Source organism: Hetaerina americana, unplaced genomic scaffold (assembly GCF_022747635.1).
Source record: "Hetaerina americana unplaced genomic scaffold, ioHetAmer1.1.p SCAF_7, whole genome shotgun sequence".
Taxonomy (NCBI): Eukaryota; Metazoa; Arthropoda; class Insecta; order Odonata; family Calopterygidae; genus Hetaerina; species Hetaerina americana.
This window is the reverse complement of record NW_027287316.1, coordinates 61,198,033-61,211,087: the sequence shown is the minus strand read 5'-3', so window position 1 is coordinate 61,211,087 and position 13,055 is coordinate 61,198,033. Positions and strand designations below refer to the sequence as shown.

Below are 13,055 nucleotides of genomic sequence, written 5' to 3'. Positions count from 1 at the left end.
CAATCGTCATTACCACTGGTGCTATAGCTATATTTTTCCAATCCATTGAGGGGCTATTGAAATCTCCACCGGGAAAATTGAAAAGGGGAGTACGTTACAACCCTGAATATGGCAAAATGCTTCCTCAACAGTGGCAGCAATTGTTGATGTTGTCGGTTCCATTCCCTCTTCCACATTGTTTCTGCCTCCTTCAGTAAACTCAGAAAATCTCATCCATTTTGCCGTATTTCTCACTTTTGTCGACATAGTTGACAAAATATGTACATATTGTGTAAGGAGGAATGTGAATCTGCGGACTGATGTGAGATGTGTGCGCGAGAAGTCCATGCCACGTTTACTGCTTTAGCCTCCACCGCATCTAGGAGTAATTAAGTATTGCCCATAATGAATTTTAATCTTCAGGCAGTAAGCTTATGGGAATATAGAATACTTAATCAAATTCAATGGAGTAAAAGTTAGATAAAAAAAACACAAAATAGATATTTTACTCTAATTGGGTGAATAACGGGATCGGGCTGCTGTGGTGGCCCGTGTACTTGGTTCCCTCTGAGAGCCACAGTTTGAATCCCATTGGTGGGAGAATTTTCAGTAGTATCCTGATCCTTGCTTGAGTGCCATGGGGTGGTGAAGGGCAGTTGAATTTGAGAATGCTGTTCATCAGATTGGATGTTTAACTGTGCTGCCAGTGTTTTTTATCAACCGTCCATGAAACAAGCGTAGGAAATGCGGCGAGAGAATTAGATTGAGCGTTAGATCCATTGAAAAGGGATGGCTTCATCCCACTCTGTCTCCAGATGTCATGTTAGCCGAGTGTGTAGAACTGTCAGCCACTGTTGAAGATTCCCAGGCTCAAATTCAGGGTAATTCCTTTGGAGAATTATTTCTAAACACTCGAGCGTTACATTTCTCTCCTTGATAGAATCACGGGAAGCCGAATTGTGTTGCAGAGAGCAATAATCAATCTATAAAACTATAAGGTAAAGAGCACATTTTCTTTTGTCAACAAGAATAGTTTTATACCTTTTTCTTCTGCACTAAAAGTTGTAAATCCCGGTTGTACTAAATGACCCTCTCTGCGCATGAGCTGATCACTGCCATTGCATCATGTGTGCACCTTCCCTGCCTGAAATCAAATGATCATCCTGCTCCAAGAAATGGTTGAAGTTTTAGAAATTCTAGTGCCCTTGGTCTCTCTTCAAGGGACCTTGACCTCGAGGGAAATTACACCTTAGTGCTACCTCCGAGGAGAGAGCGCCAAGGTCTCGGCAAATCCCTCGCATCTGTTGTTTTCCTCCTAGGGCATCATGCTGTACGTGTAAGTTACCATTCAAATTCATTCCTTAATTACTCCTTGGAGAGACAGAACCAAACCCGCAACCCCCAAAATCACCATCCCCTGCTCTGCATTCTCTCAATCCCGTGCTCTCTTGACAATGTTATTATCATACCTTATTGTTTGTGGTAAAAATGATATTTCAAATCTATCTGTTCTACACTTTATCTCTGTCATTTTATTGACATGATCTCTTCTCCTGGAGTATGATGGGGTAATAATACATTTTCAACATCACTGCTAAAGAGACATCCTGCCAATTTATGCAAAAGATTTAATCTGTGATTAAGCCTTTGCTCCATGAGTGATTACTGACCTAGCTCTTCTAATAATTTTCATTCGCTTCTCAGTTTATCAGGATGTATTACAAATATAGCGTCTTATGCTGCATACAATCCAATTCGGCAATCCACCCAACTTCATAAGGATCCTATATACTAGCAGCACATTCTAAATGAGGTAAGCAAAGGAAGGCATAGATGACGTTTGCCTTTTTTTAAAAACGTTCATAATATCAATGTTAAGCCAGTTGTAAGCAATAGAGTTTTTATATTTTGTTTATAGCACTTTCTGAAAATATTCCCAAATGAATCGTAAATTTTTACAATGTAGCTCGTTTAGTTACATTTCAGAGTGGTGCTGCTGTTAAACCTTGACGCATTGGGCTATTAGGTAAGAAAGGGTTCTGTATTTATTAGTATTTACTTCAAAGTCACGGACTAAGCCATTTTGCTATTGCATACTGCTACTTTCACAACAGTGCTTTATTTGAATGTGAGAATGATGATTGAGCAACTTATATTTGTTTTCTGTTTCTTATTTGGACAGTTTCTTTTAATAGGCATACAGATGATATGTAAGCGATTTTACTTTTTTGTATGTGATATGGGAGGAGTGATTTGAATTCGCAATGATAAACAGGGCCAGGGGAGTGTTAGTTCCGCATGAATACCCACCACTATTACGACCAGCATTTACTCCCCATTTGTGTAGACGATCTCCTTGAGTCAATCGAGCAGGAAGTATCCTCTCGGTGGTTCTATCCATTGCAAAACCTGGAGAAAGTAGCTGTTTGAAATAATCAAGGTATACTCTGGCCCTGAAGATGAATGCGTGAGATATGCCTGGCTGTCTCCAAGGGGAATGAAGGGAAATCGTCATGCTATGGATGGGATAACGAGCCGAATGCAGCATGGGGACTGCATAATCCTCTTCAAGTGCGCTTGTGCAATTGTGTTATAGATGTGTGCACATGTATGTTTGCCTCTGAGATCACCTGGGTTGGAAGTTGTGCAGAAATAGTGAATATCGACGGTGGTGTCAAACGTATTTGTTAAGAAACAATGAATTATGGAAAACTTAAGAGTTAATGGAAAAATTATTCTGTGAATCATTGGCATTACTATCAATGTGGTGATTCCTTCTGCCACAGAAGGCTAATTATCAACTTGACGAAAGAGATAAAGTGTCATGGATTTATTTGGCTTGAGTTTTGGCACGGGTAACTTCCTCTTCCAATTGTTTGTTTTTCTTTTCTCTGGCATCAGAATGCAGTTCCTTTCGTTAATCTGAAATAATCATGGCCACTGAGTTGTTCCCCGATTCAAATCGTATTCAATCATTTTTATCTACTCTGAGTATGTGTTCTTGTATTCCAATGTTCATATGTTCTTATCTATTTCACCTCCTGTGAAGCATTTCTCCGTACAAAGTTGGCCTTCAATATACAATACATGCACCCAATACTTCACCTCCCCTCCTTAATGCATCCTCATCTTGCCCTACATCTCCCTATACCTGACTTAAATATCATTAAGGGAAATGGTCGATATTCACACTAGCAATTGGGAGAGAGGATGGTGCTGTGACTAATGTTCTCACTTCCAATCCAGATGACTTAGGTCCCTATGGATAGCAAATTTTTTCCAGTAGTATCCCGATTCCTACTTAAGGTGCTTTGCAGAGAGCACTTAGAGTGAGTACACCGTCCGTTGGATGGAACGTTAAGTTGTTCACCCTTCGGCGCCTTTAGTTAAAAGTAGGTTAATGTCAACGCCGGGTTTCTCTCCACCCTTCTTGTATTCCTATCCACCCGTAATGGTGCAAATGACCTCGACTGTCGATCGCCTCTCTTAAAATCTACCACTAATAAACTCGCAATCCGCACCCAGATTACATTTCATCCCTATATTTCATGCCAAAGATAACGGCACCAGTGGTGAAAACCCAGTTCGAATATATATACATTATCTCCTGTTGGTATACCGCCAATCTCAAATTCCCTCCAACAGTAGAGGTGATCATTGCATTCAGTATACGAATATCTTAAAGGCATGCATAGGCCTTACTCTTTTGGATTTACATTTATATTACGCTCGTCATTGCACGTTCTCTTAAACGTAAAAGCAGTACTTATGGGGAAATAATTCATTTCGTAAATATCACTGCTGTTAATAATTAAATAGAACATACATTAAACTGTACCCAATTTTTAGCATTTTAACTTGCGTATTTCACCACTGATTTTAGTGAAAATGATAATATAAAAATATATTTCTGTACATTGGCGGTCGAAATTCTTTCTTTGTTGGTTAACGGTATCCACGTTGAAGCAGAGCTCTTATCGCAATTGTTAAGAAAATTGCTGCGGCACCGGTTTGCTTGTACCTGCGTGACCGCCTGCTAGGGACAATAAGAGGGAACTATCAGCAACATCGAAGTCCGTATTTTACATTTCTCACCACATTTCGAATTTCGAGGACTTTTCGAGGAACTAGAAAACAGAAGAGAGGAGCACGCCGAATTCTTCAAATTAGGAGAGGGAAACATCGGATTAAATATGCGTGTGACTCCCGTTCTCTTGTCATCAGCTGATTGGAAAGGCTCATTTCAGGAAGCCCGCGCTGCGAATGGCACTTCACCTTCGTAAAGGTAGTCACAATTTCAGTATTTTCTGTATATCTAATGATGCCTCCTCTTAAATCGGTGAATTCACGCTATATTATTGACTGCTATCATGCCTGAACCTTTTGCACTGTCACTTAAGCCCACCGTCTGAACTTAAGGTGTCTCTTTTTTAAAAGTTTTTCTCTAGTTAGGGAAAAGGACAATGATTTAGTATCTCACGCTAGTGTAGGGAAATCAACAAAATTCGAATTAATATTCATTCCAATGTGCATTGTGCTCTCTCAAATTTCCAGATTTGTAGTAAATATTTTTATCACGTGTGTCCTTGGTGACTTTTATGGAAGTTGTGTGTCTCATCTCTGCTGTAGCTCTCCATGAGCGGAGTGAAGTGTTGCATACATCATTAAATTGTTCATGATGGCTTCTTATTTTCCAGAATATCAGCAAATAATGAATAACTTGAATAAATATTTGAATTTATTTATCAATAAAATTAGGCGTTAATTGAAACCAGAAATATCACTTCTGGCATGATATAATGCTAATAACTTCAAAATTTTTTTTGGTGGAATGGATTTTGCAAATTGTTGTAAGTTATTTTGATAATTTAATCGTTAAATTCGATTTGAGGGATTTTATCCTACGTTTTTCAAATGGAACTAAAATAAGCATATTCAAAACTGGAACAAATGTAATATTAGCTAAGTCCTTGAGGGAATTAAAAATAACTTCTTCAGAGCGACCAAAGCTCACTTTTTGTCGATAGTTTTTACAGTGCAAAGGTGCTACAATAAGAATAGTATTTCTTCTTTTAAGAGAATCCGGATAAGATAGTTCAAACCTGGTCGATTTGGCAAATTATATGCCATCACTTTTTGCCTCTCTCATTTCTCTTTCCCTCATTCCATTCCACTTAGTTTTCTCTCCAAGTCCTTACTGCACAACATTTTCTTTCTCCACTCCTTCCCTTCTCCTCTCGTTCCAGTCACATATTAGAACATTGCAGTAAGCTTATCAGTTTCTCTCGTCTCTCACACACTCACTCTATTTCCCCACCGGTGTAGTCTCCTGTTGGCATATTGTACACCCGAGTGACAAGAATGTTTTTGTTGTGTGTAGTCGACTACCTTAATACATGTCACTTTCATAGATCACCTAGGTGACACAAACCTTCATATTTTTTTGCAATAAATCCAACTATTCCTTACTCTTTTTCCCGCCGTAATATCATGTAGTCAATCCACATTGTTCTTCACTACAACCTCCTCACCTCACATTGCTTATTCCAATCATGTAAATCTTAATTTTCCCCACATGTTCTCAGATTTCCTTTTTTTCATGCCTTGGGAGAGTTCTTACTTTCTAAGCAAAATGTTTGATCAAAATCATAATTATAATGCTTGTGTGAGCCACAATTCTTCACATTAGATTCCAATTTATGTAGTTCAAAAGTATTAAGTATTAAAGAAGCTTCTTTTTTCCAGCATTGTTTTCCTTCCAATGATATTTCATATCTTTACCACTGCATATAATAAAAGCAACCCCTACACTCATTTCCATCCACCCATCTACTGGGACTCATTTCTAATTTTTTTCCATTCTTACATAGCCTCAACATTTAGTGGATTTGATAGCCTCATGACAACAACTGGGTATCAGACAATGAACACTGCAAAATCCTCCAGGTCGCAGATCTCCTATTATTCGTGGACCTATCAAAATCCTGGATTCCTCATTCTATATCACGATACAGATTTTTTCTTACGCTTAATCATTTTTATATTTCTGAATCTCTGTTTATACCATCCTTAACAGCTGGAATTTTCATAGCTCGTGGTATTCTCACAATCAGTCCTCCCTGAGTCTATCATTCAAGCTCTTCACTTGGATATTTAACTTCACCCGCAACTCCCTGCTGCTTTCTGGTTGTGAATGGGTTTTGTGTTGGTAACTGTTTAACCATGAAACGTTTCATTGATGTTGTATTAATTGAAGGCTCACTTATATTATTTTTTTATTTTTGTAGATAAGTTATGCATAAGAAATTCCTTTTCAAGTTATATTTGTAACATTAGCAAACCAAATAAAAATTAAATTTTTTAATAAAGCTTAGGACAAAGAAAAATTGTTTCCCCTGCGACACTTAATCCATTTATATTGAAGCAATATTACGAAATGAAATTGTCCTTATGGTTCTTAAAATGTCTGGTGATTACTACCTTTAACATTTTAAAGCGTCGAATTGATTATTAGAAGTCTTAAGAGCTTTTTACTTTTCCAGATCACCTGTCAAATCCAAGAAATGATAAATTCATTGGATGATGGTGGTGGGTGGCTGATTGTCACTCACTACATGCAGAGCCAGTGAACCTGATGAAAAAAATTACCTTGCTGCAGTGCTGCATTGGCCTTTGCTCTTTGATTCTGAGTGGAAACTTCATTTATATGGAGGAAAATTTACACCACAAGGCTACACTTGAACTTAAAATGTGGGAATACAAAAATATCTAATGAAGGCTGCCTAAATTGATCTCATCATTTCCCTATCTCCTAATTAATGCATCTAGGATGACACTGGAACATGCTATAGGCTAACATGTTAACTTAAAAAATCTGGAATCGTTATTGATTGGTCTGTCTAGCTTCAATTGTTAAAAAGATATTAAATGGTGTAAGCATACTACTGCCGCTATGCCCTTTTCAGTAGGTCCTAGTATTCAAAACCACAAATAAGTTTTGAGTTAATTATTAGATTGTTATAAGTTATCTGCAAGCATATTAAGATGAATAGGAAGAATTCAAAGAAGGTGTATTTGGAAAGGGTTTTTAAAAAGTAAATGGGGCATAGTTATCATAGAAGTATGTTAGAATATAATGCAAAAGATATATGTGAAGATTTGGAAGATGTTTATATGATCTCAAAAAGGGTAAATGAAAACGATCTTCATGAAGTTATAATATTGATAGATAATCTTGAAGAAGTTTTAATGAAGATAATATCTAAGACGGTGAATGTGAAAGAAAATTCAAAGAGGGCGTGTATGAAAGAACTTTGAAGGAGGCATATGTGAAAGGATTCCAGTTCCTTCTATTTCTCCACAAGAGTCTGCATAGTGCTCTCACTTAGTAATAATTGAAACATTCCCCACTAAATAGAATTAAACCCAGCCTCTGAAAAAGCAACCCTCGGAAATATTCCCATCCCAACTTGGCCTCCTTTCTCGAATCTTTTTTCTTTTCCTTGCCCTCTCCATCATCGTTCCTTCCTTCAAAGCTCTACATGAGCTTGAACAGATAGTGGCTTTGGAAACCCGAAGCCAAGTAATGATTATTAGGAATGAACACTACATGGTTTATGAACTATGATTTGTTTAATTTCTTCAAGTTTTGAGAGATGTTCAAGGCCAATACTTTGTGGTCGATAGTATTTTAAGTTTGCTGTTTTTCCAAGGTATCATTTTGCAATTGTCATGTACACAATTCCTGTATTCAATTGTTCTTTATATATTTCTTCCTTATAAAATTTGTTCCATCTCCATGCAAAATTCCTTTTCACCATTTATTACTTCTACAATTTTCTTTCGCAAATGTTTCTTCACATTCTGCATATCCTTCAGGTTAGGGAGTGAGCTTTTTCAGCGTTTCTCTTATCACATCATTTTCTCTGTTTGCCACAGTCTGTATTGATAATAATCCCCTATTTCCTTCTACATTTTTTTGATTTTCTGCATTAATCCAATTGATCTACCTTGAATCCTTCATCAGATATTTGTTTGCCTCTGTGTTACTTAATGCTGTCTTTATTTCTGTATTTGACCTAATATTTCTAAATGTTTTTGGGACCCTATTTGTGTTCATTTTACTCTCTAATGTTTTATTTCCTAGCCTATTATGTAGGTATCTCCTTCGAGGCAAGGTCAAGACATCATCTCTAGCGACAGTTTGCTCTCAGGCAGAGAGACTTCAACTGGCATCAACAATAGGTGTCTTCTCATGAGACACAGTGCTGGGAAGGTGTTGAGGATATCATACAAGAGGTCAAGTACTCAAAAACTTCTGTTAATGTCCTCTAGTGACCGTTTGCTCAATTTATGTTGTTAATTCTTGTTCCGGTTTTTCGTTGATTTCTCGCCATGCTGTGTATACAATTAAGTGCTCCATAACATATCACAATAAGTTTTCTTTGATATTCAATGCTGGATTGGATTTTTAAGGATAAATTTGTGAGTGTAAATTAAGGCATCGCAGCGCATTAAACCTCAAGATGACTTGGTCAACAAAAATTAAGATGAAAGTGAGCATGTAAATTATTTGAATTTACATGGCATAGTGATTTTTCTGCTAACTGTCAGACGTAACAATTTGCCTTTTTTCAGTGCACCTGATGGCAATTGGGGTGAGTCTTGCAGAGTTTCATGGATGTCCATTTCCTTCCTTCAAAGCTCCAAAAACATTGATCCTCTTCAGACCATGTGCTTAAACTCTGGCTACCGGTAGGCTTAACACCGCCACTCCCTTATGGTTGGAATAGTGTATACGCACAATGATAACAAACATGATATTAGAAAAGTACTGAAAAATATGATTACACTGATGTAAACTATGTAAACAAACAAAAAACTTCTTAAAAAAAAACTGGGTATATAGATTATTTTATAGTATACCTTTTTTATTATTTAGATAATTTTGTTATTTGGGGAATAATAACAATTATGAAGATAAGATACCTTCCCTTTTTGCCACTTGTGAGGAGTAATTTTCTGGAGAGTTACCTCCAGTGAAATGGTGGGAAGACATGGGAAGAGGACCTGTATGAATTCACCGATGAAGAGGACCTCAATGAATTCACATATGAAGAAGACTTCTATGAAGGCATATATGGAGAGGACTTCTGTGAAAGCATATATGAAGAGGACTTTGATGAAGGCATATATGAAGAGGACTTTGATGAGGGCATATATGAAGAGGACTTGGATGAGGGCATATATGAAGAGGACTTCTGTGAAGGCATATATGAAAAGGACTTTGATGAAGGCATATATGAAGAGGACTTCTATGAAGGCATATATGAAGAGGACTTCTATGAAGGCATATATGAAGAGGACTTCTAAGAAGGCATATATGAAGAGGACATCTGTGAAGGCATATATGAAGAGGACTTCTATGAAGACATATATGAAGAGGACTTCTATGAAGGCATATATGAAGAGGACTTCTGTGAAGGCATATATGAAAAGGACTTTGATGAAGGCATATATGAAGAGGACTTCTATGAAGGCATATATGAAGAGGACTTCTGTGAAGGCATATATGAAAAGGACTTTGATGAAGGCATAAATGAAGAGGACTTCTATGAAGGCATATATGAAGAGGACTTCTATGAAGGCATATATGAAGAGGACTTCTAAGAAGGCATATATGAAGAGGCCTTTGATGAAGGCGTATATGAAGAGGACATCTGTGAAGTCATATACGAAGAGGACCTCTATGAAGGCATATATGAAGAGGACCTTTGTGAAGGCATATATGAAGAGGACTTTGATGAAGGCATATATGAAGAGGACTTCTATGAAGGCATATACGAAGAGGGCATCTGTGAAGGCATATATGAAGAGGACTTCTATGAAGGCATATATGAAGAGGGCATCTGTGAAGGCATATATGAAGAGGACTTCTATGAAGGCATATACGAAGAGGACATCTGTGAAGGCATATATGAAGAGGACTTCTATGAAGGCATATATGAAGAGGACTTTGATGAAGGCATATACGAAGAGGACATCTGTGAAGGCATGTATGAAGAGGACTTTGATGAAGGCATATACGAAGAGGACATCTGTGAAGGCATGTATGAAGAGGACTTTGATGAAGGCATATACGAAGAGGACTTCTATGAAGGCATATACGAAGAGGACATCTGTGAAGGCATATATGAAGAGGACTTCTATGAAGGCATATATGAAGAGGACTTTGATGAAGGCATATACGAAGAGGACATCTGTGAAGGCATGTATGAAGAGGACTTTGATGAAGGCATATACGAAGAGGACTTCTATAAAGGCATATATGAAGAGGACTTCTATAAAGGCATATATGAGGAGGACTTCTATGAAGGCATATATGAGGAGGACTTCTATGAAGGCATATATGAAGAGGACTTCTATGGAGGCATATGTGAAGAGGACATCTGTGAAGGCATGTATGAAGAGGACTTTGATGAAGGCATATACGAAGAGGACTTCTATAAAGGCATATATGAGGAGGACTTCTATGAAGGCATATATGAAGGGGACTTCTATGAAGGCATATATGAAGAGGACTTTGATGAAGGCATATATGAAGAGGACTTTGATGAAGGCATATATGAAGAGAACTTCTGTGAAGGCATATATGAAAAGGACTTTGATGAAGGCATAAATGAAGAGGACTTCTATGAAGGCATATATGAAGAGAACTTTGATGAAGGCATATATGAAGAGAACTTTGTAATAAATAAGGTTCAAAGGCTTGATGCTTTGGAGCAGTTAAAAAATTTGAAATAATTCCTTACCCCCTTGCCCATAGTCAACCATATTATAAATACCAAAGCCAAGAATTATCAAAGCGTTAGATTTGATTTGAAAATTTCTGTTAAGTCACTCATATTTTTCCTTGCTGTCAGCAAAGCTTTTATAGATGTCACAATTTAATTACCAATGCTCTCTAGCAATATATTTGCTTTCATAAAATGTTAGGTAGGTTTTCTCTTCCTGGTAGGTGTGTTATCAATTTCATATAATGCAAAAACGGTCTTGGATAAAATGTTAGTAATAAATTTTTACTTATTATAGAATTTGGGGGCTAATGCATTGATGGTGATTTGTTGAGAGGCTTATTCTTATAAGGCACATTCATTGTGTTCAATGAAATATACTTAACAGCCTTTGTACTACGTGATAAATGATGCTAACTCCTTTCCTCCTGTAGAATGCAATTTAATAATGTCAAAAGAACCATCTTGATTTTTGCAGTAACCGGTAAATTGCATGTGTTTATGGTGGAATCCCAACAAATGCTTCATTGAATATATCTTTTTGACTGTATTGTGATTATACATGCCTTTTAATATAATGTGGAAATTGATTTATTCAATAATGTATAGTAACTTGTATGATACATCTTTGTAAAAATAATAAAGTCAATGTGTTCTGGCAACCAGTCAATTAAAGTTACAGATGTCAAAATAATTGTTTTAATGGAACAAGAATAATTGTTTTCAGTTGCAGTTTGAAGAATGGCAGAATAGCACTTAAGGCCGCACCACTTCTACTACGTAATCTATGTTCTAAAATTAAGGTAGGGCTGATGTGACTGGAGTCACCACAACTCCATGAATCCTTATTACTAATTAGTAAGATTGTTTCAATGAAATTTCATTTGTTATTGCTATCATGCTAGTTATTTCTTTGTATTACAAGTGTCCAATTTTTGTTTTAAATACATTTAACATTTGGCCCATGCTAATGGGTGGTTTTGTATTTTGACTAATTGAATGATGATGCACTGTTTGGATACTCTTGAGGAGCACACGATTTATTTGCCTTGGTTGTCTCAATGGATATTTCCATCTAATCTGCATATCAGAGTGAAGTTCATCTTCCTAATGATGGTTAATACTTGCTCAATGTAAAGGTAGAATGAACTTAAGAACATTAAATTACCGTAGTGTCCCTCATATTTCCCTAATTTTTACATTTGCAGGGTATTGTTTCCTCATTCATATGTAGGTATTAAGATACGGGGATTTGAATGTACCTATTTTGTTATGTAGTAAACTCTGAGCAATCCTGAAATGACTCAACCTCCGTGTATTTATTCTGTTGTGAGCCGTGATTTGCAATGTCTGTAAATGAGGTAGGTGGTTTTTGATATTAAATATCAAAAATAAGTTTTCCATTTCATTTTCATTTAATTCAATATTTTTTAATCTCAAAAAAAGCTTTCTACTTTTTTGTTGGAAGGACATGAATCTGAGTAATTCATAAAAGGTATTAATAACATTTTCAAGGTCTTCCTCTAGTTTGGAACTCATATGGATAATTTCTGTAAATCACTTGAAGATGCTGCACAGCAGGCAAACATGGGTTCTGTTTGAAATATTTTCATGAGAATTTACGAGGGTCATCCGGAAAGTAGTACCCGTTCGTGAAATAAAGACTCAAAAGTAAATATTAACAAACATAAAAAATTTTATTTGAAAGAGGATACTTTAAACTACTTCTCAACATAATCTCCAAGCAAATTAAGGCATTTGTCATAACGTGTGACAAGTTTCTGTATTCCTGCTGCATAGTCCTTCGCCGCCAGCTCATTGAGATACGCGAGGGACCCATCTTGCACAAATTTTTGCATAATGCAGATGGTGTTTAACAATTTCATGAACAATTGTTCGAGAAACATTGGGAAAATGCTCACAGATGTCATCAATTGTGACGCGCCGATCGTTCCTCACGAATTCGTCAACTGAGCTCACCAGTTGGTCTGTAATGACAGACGGTCTCCCCGAACGCTCATCGTCGTGTGTGTTCCCCCTCCCCATGTTGAAGTTGCGACACCACCGCCGAACAGACGACTCGTCCATTACATTGTCTCCATACACCTCCTTTAATTGGCGATGAATATCACATGGGCGAACGTTTCTTGCATTGAGGAATTTAATCACTGCCCTCACTTCACAACTGGCGGCGTTCTCAATTTTTTTAAACATTGTAAACAATCACAGAAACAACACAGGCAATGCTAGCGTCACGCAACTTGGCTCAGAGAAGGCAGACAA

At 37.0% G+C, this 13,055-nt stretch overlaps 1 protein-coding gene across 1 annotated transcript; it reads left to right on the top strand.

The window, feature by feature from the left end:
* The first annotated feature begins 10,032 nt into the window (after positions 1 to 10,032).
* Positions 10,033 to 12,374, top strand: LOC139696857 (proline-, glutamic acid- and leucine-rich protein 1-like). The gene is made up of 3 exons (XM_071595737.1): positions 10,033 to 10,138; positions 10,193 to 10,516; positions 12,340 to 12,374. Exons 1-3 carry the CDS (start codon positions 10,033 to 10,035, stop codon positions 12,372 to 12,374), a joined length of 465 nt encoding a protein of 154 aa, XP_071451838.1.
* The last annotated feature ends 681 nt before the right edge of the window (positions 12,375 to 13,055 follow it).

Coding starts and splice junctions, on each gene's coding strand:
- LOC139696857 (XM_071595737.1), top strand. CDS start 10,033: ATGTATGAAGAGGACTTTGATGAAGGCATATACGAAGAGGACATCTGT. Junction 10,139..10,192: donor CGAAGAGGACTTCTATGAAG/GCATATACGAAG, acceptor ACTTCTATGAAG/GCATATATGAAGAGGACTTT. Junction 10,517..12,339: donor TGAGGAGGACTTCTATGAAG/GCATATATGAAG, acceptor AATCACTTGAAG/ATGCTGCACAGCAGGCAAAC.